General features: G+C 44.9%; 1 protein-coding gene and 1 long non-coding RNA gene across 2 annotated transcripts; one reads left to right on the top strand and one right to left on the bottom strand.

The window, feature by feature from the left end:
• Window positions 1-92: 92 nt before the first annotated feature.
• On the bottom strand, window positions 93-26,445 carry CMTR1 (cap methyltransferase 1). The gene is made up of 24 exons (XM_035323333.1): window positions 26,329-26,445; window positions 26,020-26,154; window positions 22,338-22,480; window positions 19,931-20,089; window positions 18,513-18,605; window positions 17,724-17,795; window positions 17,009-17,103; window positions 16,834-16,906; window positions 16,429-16,627; window positions 14,256-14,374; window positions 13,918-14,014; window positions 12,546-12,678; window positions 11,797-11,976; window positions 11,369-11,425; window positions 10,580-10,637; window positions 9,873-9,941; window positions 9,560-9,691; window positions 8,941-9,063; window positions 8,119-8,210; window positions 7,416-7,484; window positions 5,937-5,984; window positions 5,278-5,390; window positions 4,633-4,741; window positions 93-2,879 (listed from the first exon to the last, which is right to left on the bottom strand). The coding sequence occupies exons 2-24, from the start codon at window positions 26,147-26,149 to the stop codon at window positions 2,747-2,749; spliced, it is 2,496 nt and encodes an 831-aa protein (XP_035179224.1). The 5' UTR covers window positions 26,150-26,154; window positions 26,329-26,445; the 3' UTR covers window positions 93-2,746.
• Window positions 4,741-12,360, top strand: LOC118165352. Its single transcript, XR_004750004.1, has 3 exons — window positions 4,741-5,244; window positions 6,950-6,952; window positions 12,350-12,360. It is a non-coding gene; the product is annotated as an uncharacterized LOC118165352 (long non-coding RNA).
• Window positions 26,446-27,525: the final 1,080 nt, after the last annotated feature.

Here is a 27,525-nt window from a genome sequence, read left to right as displayed (position 1 = left end):
TTCAAAGTTCTAACTGTGCAAGGCATTTCTGTCTCCACATTAATGCAAAATGCTGGCCCAGATTTTGTGCGAAACAAAGTAAATAAGCACTGTTGTGAACTAAAGGGGCTGTATTGGTAATAGACAATGAAAGCAGAGAAATCAACACAAAATGATACACAGCCTAATAACAATACATTGTGCAATTAATGTACATAAACATTCCCTTCAGCAAGACCTTCCTCACCCCCCTTCCCAACAGAATTCCTCCATGTTCACCCTGCATCAAGGAAGCAAGCAGCACAGTGCCTCATGCCTGCCTTCTTGAAGGGGGATTCAGAATCATGGTTCAGTGCATCAAAAATAATAAAAGCAAATTAAAACTGGGAGGAACTGGAGGCAACAGGGCAAAGAGGAAGTACCATCTGTTCATAAAAGCTAGCCTGCAGCTACGGGGATTTTCTTTGCTCCCTCAAAGGCCTACAAGCTCCACAGCATACTTCCTGGTCACCCCTCTGCCTGCCAGCCCCCAGGGGAGACCAGAGCCCTGAGTGGAGTACGTAACACTTAGCACAGGAGCCTGGCGGAGGGAGCAGCACGCTTTGCTGGCATTAGAACAGCCTCAAGGCTGGCTGCAGTAATGCCAGACCTCAAATTACTGATTTAAAAAGCCAACTGCACACAGGTCTGGAAACCACACAGTTGGAGGTGCTTTTCTGCCCCCAGGGAAGGTTCCTCATCCCTCGTGGAAGTGCCTTTGCCAGAACAAGCTGCCGGTGACAGAGCTCTTGTTCTTTGTGGGGGGAAGCCTACCCTTTCTCTCATTTATATTTTGCCTCTGCTTGAAAATAGAGGGCAGCTGCAGGTCATCCACAGGCCCTTTTGACAACCTGCAGCCCCTCAACTGTTGCCAGTAGCCGAGGGGTGTGGTTCTCCAGTGACCAAGCCTGCACCTATGTTTGGCTGGTGCAAGGAGATGGAGCTGTTAAGTTCATTTATACCAAACTGCAGAGAAATAAAACATGGGCATATGGAAATTACGTGCTTGTGAAGACACCGAAGTGCTCCAAGCTCAGAGAGCATGGCCTATGTGTAGGGTGGCATTCGCTGCATGCTGAGGAGGACAAAACCTATACATGATGCTGGACCTTAAAAGGTGGATGAAAATGAGACTTCTGCAACATGCCACCCTTGTTATGGCCTCTTCAGGAGGGGTGCAAGGTACCCATGCACCTATATGCCTGCAAGTGAGAACTTCCATGTCTTACTACATAGATCTTTTTCAAATCCTACATACAACTTTGGGGGGAAAAAATAAGAATCTAAGCAACTGCTATAGTTCCAAGAACTACAGCTTTCTTTAAGGCACAGTTCAGACAACCCATAAATCAGTTTCCTCCCTACTGCCATTCTGTGTTTAAAAGCAAACAAAAAAGGGGGTAACTGCTTAGCTAAAAGCAGTCAACTGCGAGTTACCTTCTGATTTAAGTGGAAGACCTGGCAAAAGCCCCATGGAAGCCAGAACTGAAGGTAAATCATGCAACAGAAGACAACTTTGAGCCCAGCATAAAAACACGTTGAGAAGTCTGCTGACACACAAATTTCATGCTGAGAGTGTCACAGCTCTGTGCCTTCACCCCAGGTGTAGCGCCAGGGCAAGATGAGACTTGGAGGGTGTCAAAGCCCACTCTGACGTTTAGAAAGGGAACTCTGATACCCTTTCCAGGGGAACAGTTGGGGGACAGAATTTCTTCCTATTAACCAACATGGTCAAATCAAGATCTCTCTTTGCTGAAGCCCTGGGTCTTCTAACAAAGACTATCAAAGTCTGATGTTCCCATCATTTCCTCTAAAGACCCCCAGCATCGTAAACTTCCCTCGTCTTCCCTCCCACATCTGCTTTCCTTCCTGAAGATTTGGGTAGTATTGTTGGGTACCAAGAACCAAAGCACCTTGGTCTCTGACATACCATGAGGCAGACACAAATTAACCCCAGACTGCTGGCTCAGGATCAGTCACTGACCTAGAAAGGGGAAATCCTTATCACAGCAGCTCGTAGAGGTCTGAGAAACCTCTGGCACTGAAACATCAAGTCGGTGCCAGGAAGTCCAGTCATCACCTGTGTTGGCTCCTGTCCAGTGGGACACCATCACGTCGGAATTGCCGATGGCCAGCCAAGTGCCTCAATAGCAGAAACGTTGGAGATACCAACAAGAATCCATACTTGCACCCCAAAGCTAGCATTCCCCAATGAATTAATACCCTCCACGGGGTAGCGAAGGCCCTTCACAAGGCCAAGGAGATGGGCAGCTGCCAGGAACAAGGCAGGACTGCTTCAGCACGCTGTTGCCCAGCCCTGCCACCTTCCTCTGCTCCTTCCCACTGCCAGGGAAGCACAAGCCTGGAGAGCCCTGAAACGCAGAGCTCCACAAACCTGGCTGAATATTTGCACAGGAGCAAAGAAAGCTGCCAGCCCCTTGGCCTCATGCACGCAGTAGGTCAGGACAAAAGGGCATTAGGCCTCGACTCCAGGAGTCACCATAGGTGCTCGAGCAGAAGGCACGCTACCTGGGTCCTACTCTTATATACACTGCCAAGGTAGAGCCTTGTCCTGAGCCTTCTGCGTATCGCCTCCTGGTTACATCACCTCCAGGGAATCAGCTCTGGAGAAGGCCAGGACAGCTGTGGAGTCTCTCCAGTCTTGTCAGTCCCTGAAGAATCCAAGCTGGGCTCAGCCCCACCCGGCACCCCCCAAGAGGGCAGGGGGTTAGGGGTAGTGTGCTTGGATGAAAGACAGGACATCTTCCTTTGATAGCTTCTCTGGATCTTGCCTTTTCTGAGAGTCGTGCACTTTGACACCTTCCCCCCACTCCCAGAAGAGGCGGCTGTAATGGCAGACACTGTGGACAGAGAAGAGAGCAAGATTAGTATGGCAGAAGAGTGGAAGGAAAACCCTGTCATTGTGTTAGCCACAACGTGCACTGCAGACACAACTGCTCTTGTGCTGGGAGCCACACAGAGGGAGCCGCTCTATCTGAGGGGTGCCTTAGAAAAAGAGCAGTACACCCATTCGCTCATCTTACAAACTTAATAGCCCATAACATACAAGAACTTCCTAGCCTAAGAGATTTCCAGGGAAGCAAACTTGTTAATTCTGACTTCACTCAAGGTTCAGTTCAGTATTTGCTGGAAGGAGACAGATCATTAGGGAAAACCTCCCTCCCTCCACAAGTTCTTCAGAGGATGAAACTGTCATTTCAGGCAATGGAAAGGCCTTAATGAAGAATTTAGAAAGTCTGCCAGCAGAAGCAAATAGCAATCTAATCACTCACGACAAACCTACTAGAATCAGTAATAGCTGTCCTATAGAGCTTTGCAAATGAACAGCACTTTGTGCTGTACAAAAGCAGCTATGATCATCCCTTCCTTCCCCTTGTGTGAAATAACCAAGCTCTCTACTCGGCTGCTGAGAGTTCCGGTCCTACAATGCCATCTCTCACTCCATCCATCAAGCACAGTCCTCCCTCGCTGCATCAGCACAGTCCCAGCCATAATGAAAACAGAGCTGCTAATTACTGCCAACACAGCAGCCTTTAGTTTTGTACAAGTACTGACACAATATTCATAGCTTATTTAGTGCTGCTGTTCTAACAAAGCAGTACTAGGTAGTGACAAGAGCACATGTCAATGGCTAATTACAGACACATTAGTACTCGCTAACCACAACACAACACATCCCTTCTGCAGTCCTACACAAGAGCTCTAAGTCCTCGGCCTTTCATGATGGTTTGTACTGGCCTATTTATGAGTCCTTAGGCAGAACTAACCCTGTCCTGAGGCCTGGAGGGGAAAAAAATCCACCACATGCCTCTGCTTTCATAGTTTTAAGCCCATTCTCCTATTTAGCTGGTTACAGGGAGCTTAAAGATTCTTAAAAGCACAACTCAAAAGTAGGTAAGGAGGCTCGAAGTAAGAGAATCAGGAGCACTTTTTCATGTCAAGCTCTCAGAGGCAGAGTCCTTGGTAGTGGGGGATATCTCTTGAGACCACCAGCAGGCAAAGCATGCAGAACATCTCCTCCCACAAGCCCTGACGTACCAGGCAGACTCTGAATCTGCTGTACTTAAAGGCTGCCTTGGCCTAGTACCCAACGGACACAGGTAGTATTCAGCACCCACGGTGTTAATGACAGTCCAATGACAATCCTTTCTCAAGGAGATACTACTTTTCTCTTACTCTCTCATTGAACAAGCTCTAGCTACTTAAAACATATACAAGAGTTTGGGCTAAATTAGCTGGGACTGACTTTTAAATTCCAGCGAAGTATCTGAACATTCAGAGATGTAACAAACTACAGTTACAGGATCCCTGCACGCAGCAAGGTTCACTCACTCACACTCTGCTGCATACAGAGGAATGAAGTTGTGTGAAGATTTGTGTTATTCATAGCAATCATCAGCAAAAGCGACAACTCCAGATCAGCAGTTTCCTGTATCTGTGAGGTATCAGTTTATGCAGCACACCCTGCTGGTGGCCGAGCTGTGCTTGCAGTGCAAACAACAAAAACAGCAGAGCACACCTGAACTCCCTTCCAAACATCCAGCTGCACCTCTCTGCCCACAGCCTCAGCTCTGGCACTTGGCTAGTACTCACTGAAAGGGTGCGATGGATTCAGAAGGGAGGTCGTATGTTGCTTGCTTGGTCATCTTGTTGAAGAAGAATTTCCTCTTAGAGTTTTTGCTGTATGCCATTGTCCAGGGATCTTGCAGAAAAGTGTCACAGGGATTAGATTGAAAATGGAATGAGGATAAAAGCATGGTAGAAACACATACATAGGGCAAGCAGGGCCAAGGAATCTGTTACAGTGATTCTTCTCTTACTCCTTTTCCCTTTCCTCCCTCAAGAACACCTGCCTCCCAAACTTCTGCATTCAGTGAGAAAATTCCATTCCCCCTGCATTTAAAAATTGACATTCCAAATAGGTTATTTCCATGTACTATTATTCTGGAAAATATCTTCTTGGTAAACAATTATAATCTCAGAAAAAAGGGAGTCATGTAAATAAATTGATTTACCCACACAACAGATCAAACTGCAACAGAAAAAAAAACTGTCACAGAAACACCCTGAACCTTATCCCAACTTAAGCAATGCTCACTACAACAGTCGATCTCTAGCCCTTGGAATACTGCCATTAACTTCTTACAGAGTTACAGCAGGAGTGAGCCTAGGCAATTACTTTTTACTTGAAGGCACAGAGTAAAAGTGAAGTAAGAGCAGGGGACTCTCTCTTCCTACCATTCACAGTCCGCACGATGTAGAGTCCTGTGGGTACAAAGTGCCGGTCATCCCTGCCTGTGTAGGATAGCCGGGGTATTCCCCCTGAGCTCTTGATGACTTTCATCTCTAACCTGAATGTTGAGAGAAGACAATGATAGAGATTGCTAAATATAAATACAGCATTTCCTGTTTCTTCCTTTATCGTCCTCTTGCACACAACATGACACCCGCACACACTTTCCAGAGCGTCACATTAAAATATGACAGGATAAATCGCCACTTCCCTGGAGAATCCCGTCTCTCCTGCAGGGCTAGGAAAAACAGCTAGAGCCATCTACACCAGGTAGCAGAGCTAGTGTTGGAATGAAGGATCTGTGATCTGCCACACTAAATCCAAATGGAGATCCCATTTCAGGTATGAACTCTTAAATCTTTCAAGCCACTGACAGTTCTGCACAAATACTTGAGCAGGGTTGCTACTCCTACCTCTGCAAAACGCATTGGCCAAGTCTGTGGCATTAGAGCTCAGCAGCATGACTCAAGAGCTTTACAAGATCTTCTGCCAGGACTCCTCAAGCACAGATCAGCACATCCCTCCCATCCCTCTGCTGCCATGCCTTGATGGCTGACAGTCTCTCCATCAGCCCGGAAATGTCTCATTTCAGCCAGTCACTTACCTCACAAAAATCTTCTCCATCTCCTCCAATCTATACACTTCTTTCACTCTGGGGGGGTGGGGGAAAGAAGAAACGAGACAAAAATATGATAAAAAAATAAACTAAACTGTCCTCTTTTTCCGTCCTAGCTGTAAGAAGCAGCAACAGTTCATTCTGTACTGCATGAGGTGGCCAAGCATAACTAAGGTTCACCTTTCTCCTCAATCTTATGCTTTATTTCTCCTGGCTTGAAAAAAACATGACATCTGCTTTCTCACAGATGGGTTGCTGTAAGCAACATACAAGTGTCCTCACTGCTAAAGAAGCTGTACGTTTTTACCTCAGGCTGAGCATACAGAAGAGGAAGAACAGTGAAAGTCAGGTGCTTTTGTTTTCCCATGAGGTAAATTCACCAAGGTCAGCCCCAGGCAGGTTCTGGCCTCTGCGTGCTGGCCTTGCAGAAAAAGTAAACTGAAAGATCGTCACCGTTATCCTGAGGGACACCAAAAACATGCTAGCTACCTTGAGGTAAAAACAGTTTTGTTGTTTTAATCAGTAACGATGACTTGGAATCATCATCCTATTATGTCAAGCTGCTTTTGTTTTTGCTGTTCAGGGATGAAGACAATCAGAAGTTTCAAAAGCATTGCCTCTGATCAGACATCCCAACCACCTGTTTCACACATACCACTATAATCATCAGGCTTCAAACAGCACAGTTTGAACAGCTTTTCATGAGAGCAAAGAACCTTTCTACTACCCAATTCTACAGGCCTCCGTCTTGCTTCATCTTCAGCTCTTGCCAATGCTTCAGGCTCCTCCAGAAATTGTGACTGTCTTGAGTCTGAGTTCCCATTCATCTATCATCAAGCAGAACGTCCTCTTTCCCTTACTCTAGCCTCTCTTGCAATATCATGGCACTTTTAGCTAGACTGAAAGCCTTCTGAGACAGAAGCTATTTTGTCCACAGTATGTATCTGATACCCAGCACAACAATGCTCTTGTGATCTGCTATAGCAGAATTAATGAAATAGAAAGTCAGGAGGCAACCAAAGCTGAAGCCCTTTGTTAGGAACTTTCTTGACATTGTAACTAAAACCTTCTCTCCTCAGGCTAACCATCTGGAGATTGCAAACGCTGATCAACATTGCATTTATCTAACAGTCAGCTTCTCTGTACCTCTGCTGACCCTTCAGGGCAGACAAGGACATAAAAGACTGCAATAAGCTAGCTGTGCACTAGACCTACTACAGCACGCATCTGAGACCAGCACTGGCCAGTCCACCTATGATGAAAGCATGAATGTCTGATGTGTGAAGGGAGGGCACTACTTCTCTACTATCAACTTCATCTCAGATATTGAAAGGACTTTTAGCCTCTTTCCAGTGAAACAAAACCATGAATTTCAGCTTAAAGTTTAAGTACTTCATCTCCTTATCTTCATCCTCGAACACAGCAAAACCAAAGCATGCAAGGCTGAGGGAAAGAGGAGTCACTCACCGGATCGGGTTCATATCTGGCCGGCTAGGTTTGGAAACAGCTTTGACAAACTTTTCCGCCAGTTGAATCCTGAACAAAAGCAGAAAGAGAATCCTACAACTGAGGATCTTTGGTGCACCAAGAAGGTAGCAGTTTCAGCAGAATAACCAACTAGACTCTTCAGTACTTGCAGATTGCCTCCCACTGCTAGCCAAATGGGCACTTGAGCAAGGTTTTTTTCTTTTCACCATGCCTTCCCAGTTCAGTGCCCGGTGATACTAGCTATTTGGAATGGGTCTCCATAGCCTCCTCTACAAGCCCGTGTGTTGCTGAACACATTGATGCCTAAGCAGGCAAATAAGACTAGGAGAGACATCATGCCCCGAGGAAGGAAACAGAGAGCCTCCTTCCTTCTCCCTGAGCCACTTATCAGCTATGCTCATTCATATTCCCAGGGTGCTCCATTTATCCATAATGTGCCTGGCTCACTCCAGACTAAGGAGGGAGCTAGTCCTGCCCTCATACACAGAGACTCATACACAGTACCGGCTGAAAAGGCTGTACGCACTTCGCTTTGAGGCGGTTCAGTCACAGTTCATCATTATAGCAGTGTCTCAGCTGAATGCACTTGTCTCCCTGTGCTCAGCGTTCTGCCACTGATGTGAACCTTTCTCAGTCACTCTGACTCATGTACAAGAAAGAAACCTCTCCAGAGCCTACGTACCTCTGGTTGAAATGCTGGTTTCGGACATCATTGCCATTCAGCACCAAGACATCAAGGATGTGGATAGCGCTGATTTTTCGCTGCGCTTTCCCCTGCAGAAAGTAATACGTAAACTTACTACTCGGACTGACTGTTGCTATTTCAGCTTCATTTTGTAGCTTTTTTTATTTTTTTGGCAATGCATCATTCTCTTCCAGCAAGAGAGCACCTTTCCAGATAATAGAAGCATGCCAATTCCCTGCAGCCCATTGTACAGTAACGTGCCAGCCTCCAAGAAACAGCGTATCTCAACTACACAGTTGTCTCAAGGGAGGGAGAGGGAGAGAAAGTAGGACCACAGCTACCACCACCAGCTCGCTGGCACAATAGTGCCTCATCAGGTAGCACAGCACAGAGCCCAGTGTACTACAGCATCCTCTTTGGAGGTGCCAGAGGACAGGCACGCTCCCAGGCAGCAACACTTTATACTGTGAATATACCTCAAGGGTCTTCTTCCAAGGCCTGCAATCGCTACTGCACGGTTACGTACCCGAAGAGCCACAGAACAGATTAAGTCTTAGGGGCAATGTCATCTGCTGCTGCACGTAGGCCAACAGCATGTCAGGTCCAAAGGGGTTTCAAAACAACGTTAAAAGCTCATCTCTCTAGCACCGGACAGAAAGAAGGAACTTAATCTAAAATGGTTTCTCTAAAGATCAAACACGAAAGAAAACCCTCACACCTGGCACAAATGGGACATTTATTCTGCAGTATTTTACAGAGAACAAGTGAAACTGCTCATTATATTTGCAGCCACTTGTAAGAGAAAGAATAGCTTCCTACCTCCCCTTTCAGCTCATGAACAATCTCCACAGAGAGAAGGGTATCTCGTGGCAGCTCAGTTTTCAAATCCAGTTTTGTCCAGCGGTCTGACTGGCGACCATCCCATGTGTAGATCTGTGATTTCTGTGCATAGAAGGCAGAGTCAGATTCACCCAAGGCCTCATGAGTGTAGGGGTGGAAGAGACCTCTGATCAACTCCAGAGCACCCCTCAAAGATTTTTTTTTGTACTAGGCTGTCACAAGCAGCTTCTTTGTGGGAAATTTTAAGGAAGAACCTTAATCTCTACAGCAGAGGAACAAAAAAACTGTTTCAATTCTGTCATTAACTTCTCATATAGTGAACCAGAAATAGAACCCCTTTAAAAGGACAGTGAAAGTAATTGAGACAGTAACAAGAACACAGGGTCTCTGTGTTGGAATTACAAAAACAGGCTTAATTACTATGAAAAGTCGGGAGAAAGAAACAAAGTAACTAGCAGCATCTGGGACTGCCCATAAGAATCCTTCCTGGCCTTTGAGGACAGGTGAGAATGGGATGAATTTGCAAGGCAAAATAGTTAACGCTGAAATGAACCAGCAGAACTCCCAGATGTAAAGTCTGACTGTTCTCAGGACTTACCCCTAGCCCCAAGAGGAACTTCTGCTCACTTCCAGCCACCATACACCGGTAATCTAACACTTGGCGGATTTTTTCCAGTGTACTGGAATTCAGAGGAGTGGGTTTGTAACTGAAGGTATCAATGTCCGTGCCCTAAAGAGTAATGTATGGAAAGGCACGTTAGACACAATGCATCAACAGGCAGGTAAATGTAGTTTTCCATAAAACTATAATCCAGGACTACCTTCTTCATCCTTTAATTCCTGCAGGGAAGAGGCCTATTTGTACCGAAGAACTCAGAAGAAGCAGAAGCAGCTTCTGGGTAAAATCTTACCTGGATCAGCTCAAAGAACTTGGACTTGGGATCTGAAGATGAGGGAGCAACACGGGCCTGATCAGGAATCTGAAAGAAAATCCAAACAATTGATAATAAGTGTTATTCTTTTGCATGTTTACATGAACCTTTCTAGTTTCAGTACATGACAGAACATCTTGCCCCTGGAACTCCTGCTCTTGGGACTGAAGTTGCTGGAGTGGTCATCTAGCAAAGAAAAGGTCTCACATGCTTTTCAAATTTCGTGTAGATATACTATGTCTAGTAGGAAACACTGAGGCAGCTTCAAAAATTTTCAGGCTAAATCTTTGATTCCATCCACATTTCAATGAAACACTGCCATAGGTATGACCTCACTACAGTCAAAGGCTCAGTAAAGAAACTGCAGAGTCGTAAAACAAGATCCTTTGGAGAGCTCTACTGCCTGAAAACCACTAGGTGCCGAGTTCACCCTGTACGCTATCAAACATTCTCAACTGCAGCAAAGCAGAGGAGTGAGGTGCCTGCTCAGTTAAGCTGTACACGTAACCTACAAGCATCGTCCTATTTGCTTACATGAAAAGCTTCAAATAATCTTTGACCTTCCCTCAGGACAACATATTAAACATACAGGTTAGAAAGCTTATCTGTACTCTGGCTCCATCCTTATTTCATCACAGCAAGGATTTCATCACCTTTACCATCTTCCTACTTCGCAGCTTGCTTACCCCCCATAGCTGGAGACACTCCTTTCGGATTTCAGCCTGCCGTGGCTCGATCAGCGTCCTCAAGAGAAAAGCAGAGTATTAAAATGGTGAAACCTCCTTGCTCTCACAGCATTAGCATATCCCAGCCCTATCAAATTTGCATCTTTCAGTGTCTGGCTTGGGAATGACAAACAGAGTGCTCCTCAACAGGTTACGCTCAGAGGATCCTGCTTCCCTCCCCACATAAAAACAGTGTTAATGTTAGGATTAATTCTTAGATAATTTCTGGCTCTCAGGCTCACTCAGCTTTCTATTATGTGATCTCTGAATAACACCTGAACAGAAAAGTCAAGTCATGGAAACAGCTATACATCACAATAGCTTCAGGTTTTTTAAACGTGAGAAATTCATGTTGCATGCTTTAGGCAACCCCTGAAAAATCAAGATCTATTAACCACAGCCATCTTAGTCTGGTGCTGTAGAATTGAACATACCGGCCAGGATGGTACGTCCACATTCCTGCTAAGAAGCAGGTCTATGTCTGTTAATCAGAAGGCACGTAGTGCGTGATAGCCTTCTCAATAAGGGTGACAGACCATCAGCCATCAGGACTCCTTCAGTTACCCACACTTTTCTGCAAGCAACTCAGGCAGAGACAAACTGAGCTACCTAAAAGCACTATTAATTTTCCTGGCTCTAAAGGCCAAGTAAAGTACCAGCTCAAATTAAGAACACTTTAAAGAAGGGCAAAGCAATTGATTTATAGTAGGTTAGTTCAATCCTCACTGAAAGCCAGAGGAATATACTCACGTGTCTTGAACAAAGGCACGAATTTTAGCTAACGCCTTTATCTGAACTTTGCAGTGGCTGAAAAAGAGGAAAATTTCCGTCAGGGAGCAACTTTATCTACACCAAGATCAAGCTACATGGAAGATTACTGGGACAACAGGTGGAAGCCTGACTGATCCTCAAAGTGACAAGAAGTCCACTGTCAAGAACTAGGCACTACCCTCCTTTCCACTCTACACAGGAGGACGGTACACAGAAGCTAAACAGTCACTAACAGTAATAATCCCCCACTGCATAGGGCCCCTCTGCTCTGCTAAGCCTCTTGGAACAAAAGCAGAGCAGTGCAGCAGCAGCAGCAAGCCCCTCCATGAGAGCAAGCAGCTGCAACCGAAAACCATTTTGGCTGACCTGCCTACAGCCAGCAGCCCTCCTTGCCCACAGGCACTCACTTTTCATTGGACTGGACAATGTAATCATAGAAATCCTGGTCCCCTTTGATCACGTTCAGTGGGACAACTAGATTCACATCCACATCGGAGTTGCGCAGCTGGTTGAGTCTGATGTTCACCATGAAGAGGTAGTCACGCACGTCCTCAGTCCCTAGCTTTAATCCTTTGCATATCACGTACCTGCAGAGCAGAGAGATCGTTTGGGTTCAGTCCTTTCCACACAGCCAACCTTCCTGCTGCGCTCCCATTGTCAGGACAGTATCCCAAATCCCAGGAATTCTTTCCCCCGGGCAGCCCCAGGAGGGTGAAATCTCACTTATCACAAAGTCATTATGTGTCAGTTTCCACTTTCCAAAAAGATTGGGAAATTCAACCCTATTCAAAAACGCTGCAGATCTCCCTAAAGTAGTAAATCAATTCTGCTAAACTTGACAGGTACAGTAACACACATAATCTGCGCTGGCTTCACTGGAACCTTAGTTGATTCATGCAAAACAGCATTACGTACTCACTTCCACTGCTTCTCTCTCCAGAAGGAATTCAGTAGAGGCAGTGAAAAGCAAGTGTACTTTGGCAAGTATCTTCTTTACCTCATCAAACATCATAATTCACTAGGCATCTAAAACATTTTCTCCTCCAAGACAGTCGCCAACTGAGTGAGATCACAGATTCCATTTGCCCAAATTCATCTATCACTGAATTTAGAGGACGGGCTTTCTGTAGTAATCCCTCTTGCTCAAGAATCTCACCTCTCCGAGTTAGCAGGACGGCTTGTCACAGGTTTAAAGATGCACACTCGCTCAAAGCAGCAATACAGCAGATAAACAAGCCCCACACTGAATGGAGTAAACAGGTCAAAGGTTTTGCAGACAAAATGTCCTCCTGGAGCAGAGAGAGGAAGCACAGTGACACCAGCAGATTATAAAGAGATAAGGAGATACCAGGCACCTCAATAATCTTCTCTTCTGCAGAAACAGTAAGTGCTTTTGCACACACACAGTATCTAAAACATTTTCATGAAGTAGGCCAATGTGGTTCCATGAACCATCTTCCCTTTATCTCTACAGCAAAGGGAAATGCAGTTTTCTGACCAGGATCAAATCAGTATGCGTGCTTTCTCAAGAGGAAGCCTTCTACCCACTCCCTAGCCTCAGGCCCAAACTATGCCCTGTGGCACTGCAGCATGCTACGCAAAAGCCTCAACAGAAGAGCAGCTCCATTATGTGCAACAAGTTTTGGGCTGGAAGAACAAACTAACTGATATTACCTAAACAGAATAGCTTGTCATCTAGAAAGAAAAGCATGTATGCCACCCTTGGCCTTCAAACAATTTTTCCAACTACCCTAAACAAAAAGCAGTCGGTCTGGCAGAGTTATATCTACTCAGAGAGGGAAGACTTCATGAAGGCTACTCCGTACACCATATCATGTTCGAGACTACTACTAAGCAGATCATTGCCTCAGGTACTTCTGAACACAGAACACAAGATAAATGACAAAGGGATAAACATTCCTAGCTTCTGCTCTTGTGTATCAATGCCAAACGCTAACTAAATTCTGCAGAAGAGAGGAACCTTCAAAACCAGACACAGCTGTAATGTCCATCACTTGGCAGTAATGGGTTACGGCTAACACAGCATGAGACATCAGCTGGTTTTGATCAGAGATGGCAGATTTAAAGGAGAAAAGCCACAAACTAGAGGGAAGGATGAACTGGATTAGTACCACTCTGTTCTAACCAGCCAGCTAGGATATTTAGAAAGCACCTGGGCCAGCTGATACCATAAAGCTCAGATATACTATCCAGCTACCGCACCATGACCTTAGCCCAAGACAGCTACATAACATTTTGTAAGAGATTTAAACTAATGCATTTTACCTCCTGCTTGTAATAAAAACAAAAAAGACATAGATAGCCTAAGTTTTCTGTCCCATTTCTCTTAGCTTTTTGACAACCATCTTGGAATGAATGCATAATCCTGTGCAACATCCTCAATCCTGTGCAACATAGCCTCATGGCAGACCAGACTTCATGGCATGTTAATAAAATCCTACAGCATCCTTCTGCAATGTCACCCACACCTGACAGAAGGTGGAAGATGATTAACAGACAGAACATACCTGTCCGGACGATGGACAGTGCTGTAAGAAACTGACAAAGCATCAGCTGTTTGCTTAGGATTTCTTGCAGATTCTCTTGACCCTCCACAGAGAAGCCCTGCAAAGCATAAAGCATATGATGAGCATCTCCACAAATCTGTTGCTCAAGCAAACGATTCTGTACAGATAAATCATGAACTTATGATTTTTTTTCAACAATACAAAACACTGCCACCAGGAATTTTAATGACAAGCCTTAATGAATTTCATGTTTTAAGTGCAGACATGTCAAATATATGCAGACTGAGGTATGAGGTACCAGTTTGGGTCATTAGTGCAAGAAAAAGAAAGGGACCAACCCCATCAGCCATTAAGAAATGCACTCCCTTGTGATCAGTATTGTCCAAAACAAAATTCCGAAAAGCAGTGATGTTCTCCGGGCGAGTAATGTCTCCGTCTCCATCAATCCCTCCTTCTCCTAAGGGGAAAGGAAGAGAGGATTACTAACGTGTTTGCAAAGATCAGTACAAAAGATCAGCACATACAGGTGATCTATTGGATGCAATTAACATTTAGTCAGACGCTACACAGACCTCAATAAGTGACTAAGCATTAATGTATTCCCTGGTTCACCACCAAAGATGGTTGCCAATTTAGAAAAACTATTTAGCTTTTGTGGTTATGGCTAAACAAAGCTGTACAATAACCATGCTCAGAAGATGACTTCTATATTAACCACAACAAATGACAAATCACTTGCTGCCCTCCTCTGAGTCAGGAACTGACTGCATTACAACGTAATATTCTCATCCAAGTAGAAATGACAAATAGCTGAAGGCACTGAAAACGTAAGATTCAATCTCATTGCACAGCTTACCTGTTAATAACATGTTTTTACTGCAAAGGCTAAATTATTTACATGGTGCTTTGGAAGCTTTCTACTAAAAGTTAGTATAATTCTAAAGAGACACAACCACCTACTACCAAACACAACGTAATTTGGAGTTAAGAAAAACAGCCCCCAAAATTGTTCACATGCAAACAGGTTTATAAAGAGAATAGGAAAAATGAAATTGCTATTTTTTTTTGCATGAAGGCTTGTAATTTTCCCATAAGTCTCCTTGAAGAGATACGTTGTCCCCCAAGGTAGTGTTTTAGAAGGCTCATCTAAGCTGTGTTCTAGAGGTTACCAACTCTGACTTCAGAGAAGCCGGAACTTCTAGTTGGCATTAGTCCCAATAAATCTTCTAAAACTACAGCTTCTATTAACTGAACAACTGCAGGACTAGAAAATAGTTGAGATCAGGATGCATGATAGTGCTGTGATAACCAAATTCCTTGTCAATCACCCTGTCAGTAAGCAAAGTGACACTAGGATTTGTTACTATTCTTCAAAACACAAATATCACAGCAATCTACTTCCTTCCCATCACTGGAAGAGAGTTGTATACATCTCCCTAGATTTTATAGCACAACAGACAGAAAGGGAATCAAGAAAATGTATCAAAGTCATTGGGTTATTCATTTCTCCAGGTATCTCTTTCTCCATGAAAGCACTAGTGAGTTATGAAGATCCAAATGCTGCAGGCGTTAGAACAAGGCATTTATCTGCCCTGCTGCCCTTGCCACAAACATTCTCTTTAACAGATCGAATCCTGAAGCACCAGCCGTTCTCTAAGAATTCACAGTTAGGTGTCAGAAGTGGCAGACATCGAGTCACAGTGGTGGCAGGATAAAGAAAAACACGTAAGGGGAAAATCAAACTGGCTACCACCTTCTCTACAGGACAGTCACACTTGAGTTTCCTTTACACAGTCTGAAATAAGAAGCAGGAAGACTATCAATCCTTGTATTTCCCCTTCCTACACCATGAGCCTATGCAGACAGACAGCACAAACATAAGCTAGCTTAACAAGTTACCATCCGTGAGGTAGATGCAGTAATGGTCTGTTTACACACACTTTGTCTCAAAGACTTGGTAACATGTTAGTTTAAACCTCTTTATATTAAAAAGCTCATTTAGTCACAGTGATTCAGGTACAGCTTGTAGCCCTAATCTGCTTTATCTATCTGTACGGAGAGTCCACCATCAATTATCAAAGCACAGAGGTCTGATACAGAAGCATAACACCAGCCAGCCAAGTAAGGCTTCTACCTCTGCCTCTGCTCATGGATCTTTGGGCAAGTCATCTCACTCAGAGTGTTTCAGGATTACATCAGTCAAGTGGGAAGAACTATTGTCAAGCCATCTTAAAGCATTCTGCATTTTTCAGATAAGCTCAAGTACAAAGTATTACAACAGGACACACATCTTCTTGGCAGAATAGAAATAAGTGCAGAAATGTGATTTGATATGCAAGCTCACCGATCTCAACCCCCTTCTCAGATGACAGCCCCCTCTACTTTGCAAAATGGTTCTCTAGAAACAGGCTCCTCTAAGATCCCCATGCTGGTACAAATGCCAGCTGCACTCCTGATGGAGCTGGAGCACAAGCACAAGCTTTAGGTAACATTCATGCATGCACTACATACCGTAGTAAGGTTCGAAGAGCTCACTAGAAGCAGAATAGAAGTCCTCTAGTTTAAAGTCATTTGGTCCTTTCAAGGTCATGCCAAATCCTTTCGCGTGCCACTTCCGCCTCCACAAGACGTACTCGGAGAAGCCCCCAGGACCAGCACACACATCAGCAAAGTAGAGCAGCTCTGCATCTCGCTCCTTTATCAAGGGCCTCTGCAAAAGGAAACTGAGGCAATTCTACTCACCCAGTAACAGCTCCCCTCAGTTAAACCACACACACCATCAACTGCACTACTCAGCCATAGAAATGTCTTTCAAGCATCTGTTTTCCCAGCCAGTATCCTAAGGATTCTCCTTTCCCTCCACCTTCTCCACTCTGAGAGAGCACTGCTGTTTGAAAATTAAAGAGAGGCCCTCACCCCATGGAAGTCCTTCGGGTTTGTAAACATGTAGTCAAAGACATGGTCCATGTTTGCCATCTTCATTGCAGCTCTGTAAACACAAACAGGGACCTATTAAGTTTCAACCTTGGCTCCCATGGCTGAAAGTGGACATAAATAGGAAAGAGGCTGCATAACCAGTCGTTCTACAGACCTGTTCAGAAAGAAGACTCCACGGATCATCTCATAGGGGTTGGATCTTGTTCGGGCTCTACGCATTTCTTCTCCATCCAGCTCATCAAACACACTCTGCACAAACAGAAACAAAATCAACCTGGACCTGACATAGGCACGAGGGATAGGTAAGCATAAGCATTTCCTGTCCTCAAGCTTCTCACTCCTTAGAGCACTCTGTGCTGGGTTTGATACACCAATACAGAACTTTCTTCTGTCATGTAATAAGCGCTCTTCTTCTAAGCCACCCCGACTGTTAATCGAATTTAGTGACACTGAAGAAGTCTGTACTGATAGCTCCAGAGCCTGATAACATGGTTAGCCAACTCAAAAGCAGTCACAGCTGAAGGTATTTCTCTCACAGATATACACACACACATTGCAATTCATAAGGGCATGATCAAATCTAGGAGGAAATACGTAACAGAAGAAAGGAAAGGGAGCTTGGTTCCTTAGCTCATTCAAGTCTACAGTCTTTCAGTTGGACTAACTCAGAGAAGAACACCGATTTTGTTCATCTCTTTGAAGGCTGAGGTGCAAGACAGACTGATGCCAATAGCCACCAGGATTCTAGGTCACACCAGTGGCACAGAGGTTGTGAGATCCTGCCAATCACCAAAGTCAACTACTCAACCCTTTATTTATTTCACTTGCTTCCCCAAAACTTTCATTCCTCTCTAAGGAGCAGGACTCACCTTGCACCGCAGGACATTACGTAAAAGCTCTTCATTACAGAATTCTGTTTCATCTTCAATCACCATCTTCCTCTGGAGCAGAACGAGAACACACAACAATTAGCAAATATGGCAACATGAACTTGTAAAGGATGACGTCTGTCAACCACATTCTAGGTGGCATTGGCAAGAGTGCAGCCAGCAGCTTGAGGAACAATTCCCTCCATTTCCACATCTTCAGACCATGCATGGAATACTTCACCCAGCTTAGCACTCCCCAGTACAAGGCAGATTCTGACAAAATGGAACAAGCCCAGCGAATGGGCCACCAAGATGACAAGAGTGCAACAGTATCTGATGTATAACAGACTGACAGAAAGGTTTGTTCAGAATAGAGATGGAAAAGGCAAGATCCCATTCCTATCTACAACTACCTAAGGGTAGGAAATACAGAAAATGGACCTAGACTCTCAGAGATGCGCACTGATAGGACAAGAAACAATGGACACAAACTGCAACACAATAAATGCCCATCAGCTATATGGATAATTTTGCCAATGGGGTTAGCAAACATCGAAGCAGATGCTCAAAACATTTGTGAGATTTCCATACTTGGAAATAATTTAGAACTCAACCCAACAAGGCCCTGAGAAACCTAGCTGGACATGCTTTAAGCAGAAAATTGCAGGAGCAGTCTCCAGAGGGTTCCTCCAGCCTAGATTTTCTACAACTCTTTGACAAGGCAATTGTTTCATGCTGAGCATCCCCATGTCTTCTTAGGCTGGTAAGTACTGGGATCTAAAAAACTACCTTCCCCACAGTCATCCACTCCTTCAGCTCCTGGGCATCAGGGATTTCCGTGGTACACTCAAGGCACCAGTCCACCTCCTCGTAGGCACTAGGCTGCGAAAACAAAACATGGGAAGAGTCAAATAAGATTTTGCTAGCAAAATATAGCTAACGGTTGCTCCCAAAAAGTTTGCCTCCCAATCTTACCCCTTATAAGGGGTTATGCCATGACTTTAGGGCCATATAGTTTTTCCTCCTTGCCTAAAATAATCCTCAGATTACAAAAAACTACGACAAAAAAAAAAAAAAAAAAAAAAAAAAAAAAACACTATTCTTCTCTCATCTGATAATCAATAAAGTTAAAGCCTAGTACTGTCAAGGTACATTTGGGAGACATTGCAAAAGAGACAGTTGACAGTGGTGCTTTACAGATCCATTCACACAGTTCTTTCTGAAAGGCTCCCTCATTCTGTGACTTAATTCAGGATTTAAACATTTTCTTATGATCTTGGGAAAAAATTGCTTTGGCAGTAAAGACCATAGTGATGCCACGCTTTCACAAAGAGAGGCTGCTGAGATCTACTCACCTTCTTATATTTGTTATAACAGTATAATCCACAAGGGCAAATCATAGGTAACAATTGCTGTGAGATGCCGAAACATGGTGAAGAACAAGCCCTAAACCAGTAAGCCTACAGCATAGATTTCAAATTCCTTGCTCTGAAGCAATAACCTCTGCTATTATTTCCAATTGCTGAAAACTACTCAAAGAAAGGAGAACAAGGTACAATAAGGCACACCATGCAACTCAATAGCACTGCTGCCCTTCACTAACAATGGCTGGGACCTTCTGGACTGGCCTCCAGTTGACCAGATCCCTAGGATTCAGTGTTCTGTTTGTTGTTTATGTATTGTTGGTTTTTTTTCCCCCTCTTGAAAACAGGCATACAGCAGCTGTTTTGATTCAAACAATACCAGAACTGGGCTTTATTTTCTTGACAACACCCATTTCTATTTTCCCATTTTCTTCCCTATTGAGGAGCTTGTGGAGAGACAGGAATAAAACATCACAGCATTTTAGATCGGACTACTAAATACACCCAGAAAAATACTTGCAAAAAAGCCACCTACACAGGTATGAAAAACAATGACATACAAAATAAAAATGGTAAATTCTAAACAGCTTGATAACAGTTTTCCACCACATTCTCTACTACAAGCTCAGAAACAAATCATACAGATCACAGCAACACTCCACCTGAAACAGGTTTTGTGCCAGACCAGTAATACATGTGACAAAACAAGCTTTGACATGCTTTATCATGGGACAAAGTTGGGCCTGGGTCCACCACTTGACAGTAGCAGAAACAAAAAATGTTCCCAGAGAGCAAATCCTGAACACAGCAACAGAAGAGGGATTCAAAACAGTAAATACCTACCTCTGGCTCATCCTGCCAATCAATATTCAGCTCCCCATCAAATCCTTTGAGGGTCAGCCCAAAGCCTCTCCGTCCCTTCTGATTGGAGGCCTCAACAATATCCTTCCTGCCTTGGCCGTATTTTCCCAGACCTTCTCCTTCCCGAAAGCCCATCTTGGCCTATAAATGAAAACAAAGGGAACACACTGAGGCAAGTAGATGTGAGTTTATGTACTGTTACTGGGATTAAAGACTAGCCCAGAAAAGAGCCATCACACTGAAGTGACTTGGAGCCACCAAGAAGAATTTTTAATCTCAGTTGTGGCTTCCAAGACTTAGGACTGAAGGAAAAAAAGGTTTGAAAAGAGAACAAATTAGAAAAATTCAGGACCAGCCTGCTCTAAAGGAGAAGTAGTGAGAAGCCAGGACACATTCATCACTGTGTTCAGTGGGTTTCTAAGTTCATAAACCAAAAGATGTTGGCATAAGAAAAAATTCACGTTGTGATATTATTTGTTGTGAACATGCAGTCAGGTGCACTGCAAATATCAGCTGAAATTCACCTAATTCTCAGAGGAGGAATGCAAGACACAGTGCTCCTGAAACGCACTCCATCTCTTCAGTTCAAAGAAAGACGTTCATTAACGGCTACTTTAACAGCTTTTCTATTTATTGTTTTTAGCAATAAGGGAACAACAAAAAAAAGCATGAATGTAGCCAATTTTACTCCCTCCAATATGTATTCACAAAATATAAATAAAAGACTTAAGAATTTTCAATTGGATGAATAAATTGCCCATATGCTCCTTCCTGTGAAAAGGAACAAAACCATTGCTTGTTATCAATCTGTATAAGAAGCAACACAACAGTATCAGACAGTTTTTATACAAAGGTACATGGAGTTTGCCCATCACCTTTGCTATCTGGAAGATCAGTCCTTGAAATACGTACATCCAATGTGAGAGCCACTGAGCCTGTTTTGCATCAGTTCTGAGGCCAGAGTTCTGAACATCTAGTAATGAAGAACTATTTTCCTTTTACTTACCTAATGCTACCAAGTTGTCTAACCAGACATTCAATCCATCTTTGTATTCGGATTTATGAGGCCTTACAAAGCAAAGCCTTCTGAACGCAGCAGTAGAAGTTCCTGTACTGTGGTGATTGGATCGAGAGTGAACTCTCCAAGGGAAAGACAGTCTTGTGCTAGAATCAGCAAACTGCAGCCCAGTTACAAAAACACATGTGGACAGACATGCGGTGATCAGCAATAGGATTTATCCACAGAGGGGCAAAATCAGAAACTCTCAGTCTCTGGACCCCACTGAGTTTAGGATTCAGCAAGACTTGAAATTTCCTGCTCCATATTAGAGAGATGATAGAGCTGGGTAGCAGCACTGTGTGCCCTGGAAGGGCAGCACCTCCCTGTTCCCACTAGTAAGAACCAGCACTTCCCAGCTTCTAGTGGAGACTGAACTAACTGGGCAAAGGAAGTTACACGCTGGTGTACCACCATGGAAAGACTGCCAACCCCTGCTCCTCTGAGAGCAGCATAGCATAAAGAGAGACCTGAGTTCAGTTCTCCTGTCACATTTCAAGTCATACATAACTATGTCTCATCTTTCCTGTTGCCCCTGGCAATAACATTTGTGTTTCTCTTGTCAAGAATAGAAATGCTTTCAGGATTATGATGCTCACAATACCACAGTAATGAATTTTGCATCGGGAAATACGTGTAACAGCACGGACTCAGAGAAACTTCTCTTCTCTACAACCTACTATTGCCTTTAGACTCAGAAAAAACTTGCCAAATTTGGGACTATGATGAGAAAGAGACAGTCAACAATTTCCTTAAAACTTCCTAGAAATTCTTTCTTCCCCATGCTAACACTGTGAGACGAAGGGGTTGATGATCATCTTCAAAGTTCAGCTGTCACAGTTACTGTAATTCACAACTCCATGCGTTTCCAAGAAACTTCTGGCCCTACATAAACCAGAGCAGCACTACTTGAAAGAAATACCTTAACAATTACGGTAATAATTCTGCAAGGGCAGGCCAGCCAGCTGCCAAGCCAAAAAGGAATTAATGTCAATCCTAGAAGTTGTAAAGGCATTTCTTACAGGGCATTTGTTAACTCAACCATGCATATTTGCAAAATAACACATGGTAGGACTCTCTTTTTCTAGCTCAGACTGCCTGAACCAGAAATCTCTATCTTCACATTCACCTCCCTGCTTCAAGGCCTGGAAAATGAATTCACTTTTCTTTTTTAAGCCAAATCCCCATCTACAAATCTCTCTCAGCCTCCCCCAGCTGCTTATTAGCTGGATCAAACAGAGAACCTCACTATAGTGATAATCAAAATCACACAGAAAATCTCAGAACAGACTGGTATTTTCAGTAGCTTGGAGCAAAACTAATTTGACCTACCATGAGCTTTTGGGAGACACTGTTATACATCGAGTAGCGGGACGAAGTACCCTCCACGAGAGAGTCTTGTTTGAACTCATTGCTGAAGACTGGTCTTTTTTCATCGCTCTCACTCTCAGACCCACTGCTGCTACTGGAAGACTCTGAAAACAAGAAAAGCAAAAGAAATAAATATGAAAAAAAAAAAGAGGGGGGGGGGGAGGAAAAGCAAGACACCAAGTAATCACATCAAGAGCTATACAGTGTGACTCAGTAAAACCTCTCAACAAACACCGAGTCTGACAGTACACTTCAGTATCTCAAATGTGCTACAGGAAGCACTCAGGTGCAATATAAAATGCCACACAGAACCAACACTTGGTTATCAACCCTTTTGTCTCAGGGATGCACACCACCTCTCTCAGACGCTGGATTCCACATAGCCCAAAGGGTAAAACCTGGCAAACCCCATGCCAGCAGCAGAGCAGGCCACGGTATGACCACAATAGTACGCTGCAGTGGGTCTGACCTTTACAATAATCCTGAGGAGTTTGATAGTCCAGATTCCCTCCTGAGGATAAATGGCAGTTTCTGACAACTTGATAACAGTGTTAGACTCTCTTCATTTTCCTACCTAATTACAGAAGCATACACATCCCTGACTTGCACAAAAATCAAGTACACAGACAGACATCTACAAAACGCACAAGAAATTTCGTTTGACTCCATCACCCGCCTCAGCAGCGAGAACCCCAAGTTCACTACCAAAAGAGACCATTTTTCACCTCTAGAGAAGTTTACCAATGCCTACAAATCCAATATGTCAAAAATATGTCAATCTAGTTTTAAAATAATGACAGAGGTAAATGAATGTTCAAGGAAGAAGTTAAACAAGTCAAACATCCAATCAAGGCAGAAATGTAACAGCATGCACCCCAATTTTGTTGTCACCTGAAAGTCAGCTGAAACTGATGCAGCCAAGCCTCCATCAGCACTAAACTTCGGCCTCTGCCATGCCCAGCTCTGCCCTGGGATCTATTTGGCCTAAGAAGCTAGGCCTGGATGAGCTATACAGTGCTTCGCTTGAGATGCCCAAACCTATTTCCTCTGAGCGTAGCTGGGATCTGGGCAGGAATCAGGTGGTAGTCACACCACAGCTGTCCCTCAGACTGCCCCACACCAGGTGGGGAGGGAGGAAGGCCCTACAACCCAGGGAGTTCTTTCTGTGGTGCGATCACTATGAGGATGAAGCAATGGCACAAATTTCCTTCCTTAAATTTGTCTAGCACCAGCAGTCCTACTAAAGTAATACTGCAGGGTGGGCCATAAAGACTACAGGAGCAGCAAACCACAAGTATAGCCACTCTCTTCATTGCACCTCTGCCTCTCAAGCCTGCCTTGTTCGCTGAGTGCTAGAAATCATCCTGTACTTCTTTGTACAGCTACAGGTTGAAATACCTAAGTTACCTCGAGGTAATGCAGAAAACTCTAGTTAGCAGAGTTCATCTTTTCCTGTTTATCACTTATAAAGGAATTAGGTAGCTGCATGCATTTAAAAAGTGGCATAAGCTAGAAAGGATTGAACTTTTTTTTTTTCTGATGCAAGAAAAAACACAGTATTGCTCTCCCAGCTCACAGATCTCTGTATTTTCCTGTTACGGATAACAGAGCATCAGTGCTGTTAACAGGAAACAACTGGAAAATTAGCAAAGGTCATTACAAGAGGTCAGAAAGTGAGAGACACCACAGAGAAATATGCGGCTGCAGTTAAAACTGTTCCAATGTGTGTTCAACACCCGGTGCTGAACTATCACCCTTTAAGATAACTACTGTACTACAGTACCAACCTTTGAGACTTCTAGCTAGAGACAAAGAAAGCTATGACGCAGCGTGTTTGCAATATTATATGCCCATCTTGCTTTCCAAGCATCTGTCATACAAACTACATTTCTCCTTCCTTCACAACGTTCTTAGAGATGAACAGGATCAAAAAGGATTTTACTTTAGGACCAGTTACTGTTTGCTGCTTCTCCGGTCCCCAGCTTCAATTATCTTCGATACCTACTTTGAGCTTTTTTTTTTCATTATTATTTTTATTTTCCAGGTCTCATGATGTGCCTCAAACATAATACCCATTACAAAAAATCTCAAGAGTTCCTTCACAACTCTTCTTACTTTTAACGTTCACTAGGCCATGATCAGCAAATACGTGCATCACATCTCAAAACACTTCTCTCTTCCAACCTACGTTTTTTCATCTGAAACTACAACAGGTGTAACAGGCTACCAAGCATTTAAACCTATCCAGAATGTCTTCCTTGAACTGTATTGACTTGTTCCATAACCATTAAGTTTCACAGCCTATTTTGACCCATAATTGAACTCAATAATAAAAAGGAAAAAAACAAGCAAACAAAAAAAAAACACTGGTTTTATTTTTTCAGCCTAGTCCTACGTTTAATTCCTGATAGTCTCTATCCCAACTCCGACACCCTACAAGTCTACCTCCTCATTCACCTCTGGTCTTGCAAGACAAGTGCAAACACCATACCCTGTCATTACACCTACTCCCAAACTGACCACTTACCTTCCATACACATCCCCTTCTGTTTTCACAGGAGGAAGGCTTCTTTCAGCGCTCAGGCCCTTTTTCACTAATGCTATTACCAAGAAAAATCCCAAGACTAAGAAGGAGGAGGCGTGTGTGTGCGGCAACATGAAGTACCACTACCCTGGGAGAGTTTAAAGTGCTCTACAAAAGGAATAGCAATCGTGTAGGGCACCCTCCTCAACTCTGGTATACTTCAAGTGAGAAAGCAAACTCCAACTTAAAAAGCGAAGCAGGCAATTGAGTTAATTAACTCCAAAGCAGTTTTTTTCTTCCTGAAACCAAATACCTGCAAGCTTTCACAGCTTACAACAGCAGCAATAAAAAATCGCGCTGAACCAGCCAAAGAGATGGCGCTGCAACACAAGAGCCCCTGTCAACCCTGCCTTTGTGTATGTCTCAATTTCTCCAATCTGCTAAAAATGTGAAAGTAATATTGTTTTTTTTTGGTTTGCCCTTTTTTTTTTATCTTTATATAAATATATATATATATATATGGCATCATAGACTCATCTAGTTGGAAAAGACCTTCAAGGTCATCAAGTGCAACCATCACAACAACAAGTCCCATCACTGACCCACGTCTCTTAGCACCATGCCCACACATCTCTTAAAACACCTCCAGCGATCATACAATCATTAGAGTTGGAAAAGCCCTCCAAGATCATCTGGTCCAACCACCCCCCTACCACCAATGTCACCCACTAAACCATGTCCCTAAGCACCACGTCCAACCTTTCCTTAAGCGCCTCCAGGGACGGTGACTACACCACCTCCCTGGGCAACCCGTCCCAATGCCTGACTGCTCTTTCTGAGAAGAAGTGTCTCCTCAAATTAAATACATCACTCTTAAATAAGGTTCTCCTGAATAATATCATGCTCTATTACCGCACAGCCCCTCACCACTGAAAGTTTCCCAAGCAGAAGCAGCGGCTGACCCTGAGCAGGCTAACGCTGTCCACACACAACCAGAAATCCACAGCTCTGGGGTGTGCAATTGTCATCCACCTCCACCTTCTACGCCTCGTGGATGAGGATTTAGAGGTGCCCTCAGCCCCTACCCGTCGGTTGGGCCCCCACAGCAGCCCGCTGTACCTTGCGTGGTATGGTTGCTGAACTGCGCCTCGTCGTCGGACGTGGAGCTGAGGGTCAGCCCCAGGTCTTCCACCTTCTTCTGCTGCTTCTTCTGCGGGCTGCCGAAGTCGGGCTCGCTCCTCCTCTTCATCGTGCCTGCAACAAGCAGGTCGCAGCCGCTCAGCCAAGCGCAGACCGACCCCAGCCCCCTCGCGAGGGGCTCACCGCCGTGCTTCCCACCTTGGCCCTCCCTCCGGCAGCCCCGAGCCGCCCCGTAACCGACCTCCCCCCAACAGACCCCAAACCCCCCCCAGCCCCCCACCCGCTCACCGCCGAACCCGAACGGCCGCACACCCAGCCCCGGCGGGACAGCGGGCCGCGAAGCCTCGCTCCTCCTCCTCCGTGCAGCCGGGGGGCCCCGGCCCCGACCCAAGCCCCGGCCCCGCCGCCGCCGCCGCTTTCGTTTCCCCGCTCGCCTCCGCCCCCGCCCCCGGCGGCGCACGGCAGTGACGCACCGCCCGGAAGCAGCCCCCCCCCCCCCCGCCCGGCGCTTAGCAACGGCGGCGCGGGCCCGGCCCGTCCCTCGCCGCGGTGCTGAGGGGGAGAGGGCTTCTGATGTATAAACAGCCCCTGTGTACACACGGACACGCACCATATGTACACGTACGCGCGCTGAATGATTTAGGTATAAGGGTGCACACAAAGCGCCGGCACCGATCGTTCAGCCGCAGCCTCGCAAATGGCATTTTTCTAGGGAAAAGTTTCCCCAGGGCTTCCCCAAGCCGTCCCCGCGCCTCAGCACGGCTGCGGGCACCGCTCAGTGACTCCTGCTGCCCCGCTTCCACTGCGGTGGACACGCTTCCAGTGTCGTGAGCTCACGCTGCACAGGCCTCTCCAGAAAATGTTTGCCCCTGAGAAGCCCGCAGCTGCTCCCCGCCGGGCACTTGGTCCGTCAGGAACCACACCTCAGTCGCCAGACCACGTTTTGTGAGGCCAAGGATACTAAAGCTTTTCACGCAATAAAAGCCTAACACACAGCTAAAAATTCCTTGCCGTGAGGCCTTCAGGCACTAGGGAGTTGTCTGGTGCTTCTCACGAAACTTGAAATCCCAGAGCTTAATCTCAAACCCAAGCTACCAGGGAAGCACCGGCAGACAGGAATGCTGCATGCTGCTAGGAAAGCGTAATTCACGGTTACCTCGCTGCTTTCAGACGTGTGTCTAAATATATGAAGTTCCTGCAAAAGGGACTAGGAAGGAGGAGCAGAAAGGAGAACACTACCTATCTTTAGGGAAAAAAAAATGGGGTGTGGTGTGTGAAAGGCAAGACTATTAAATCGGTTATTTCATGTTCTCCAAAGTTAAATGACAGATTTTGCTACAGCTCACCAAGCACTCAAGCACTAGGAAGGTGGATTAGATGCACGAGAGAAAAGTCTTCCAGTCTGATCTTGTTATCCACAGAACTGCAGCAGGAGTCGAGCACGCAGCACCGCTCCGGTGACAGTCCCATTCCCTCACGTACTAG

The sequence above is a fragment of the Oxyura jamaicensis genome, chromosome 3, assembly GCF_011077185.1.
Source record: "Oxyura jamaicensis isolate SHBP4307 breed ruddy duck chromosome 3, BPBGC_Ojam_1.0, whole genome shotgun sequence".
NCBI lineage: Eukaryota > Metazoa > Chordata > Aves > Anseriformes > Anatidae > Oxyura > Oxyura jamaicensis.
Note: the sequence above shows the minus strand (reverse complement) of the source record. Positions and strands in the feature narration are given on the sequence as shown.

What these genes read in the sequence shown, in the direction of transcription:
- CMTR1 (XM_035323333.1), bottom strand. Translation starts at nt 26,149, where the DNA reads ATGAAGAGGAGGAGCGAGCCCGACTTCGGCAGCCCGCAGAAGAAGCAG. An exon ending in AGTTCTTTGAGCTGATCCAG is followed by an intron (nt 9,692 to 9,872) that starts GTAAGATTTTAC and finishes ATTACTCTTTAG; the next exon opens with GGCACGGACATTGATACCTT. An exon ending in AGTTCCTCTTGGGGCTAGGG is followed by an intron (nt 9,064 to 9,559) that starts GTAAGTCCTGAG and finishes TTCTATGCACAG; the next exon opens with AAATCACAGATCTACACATG.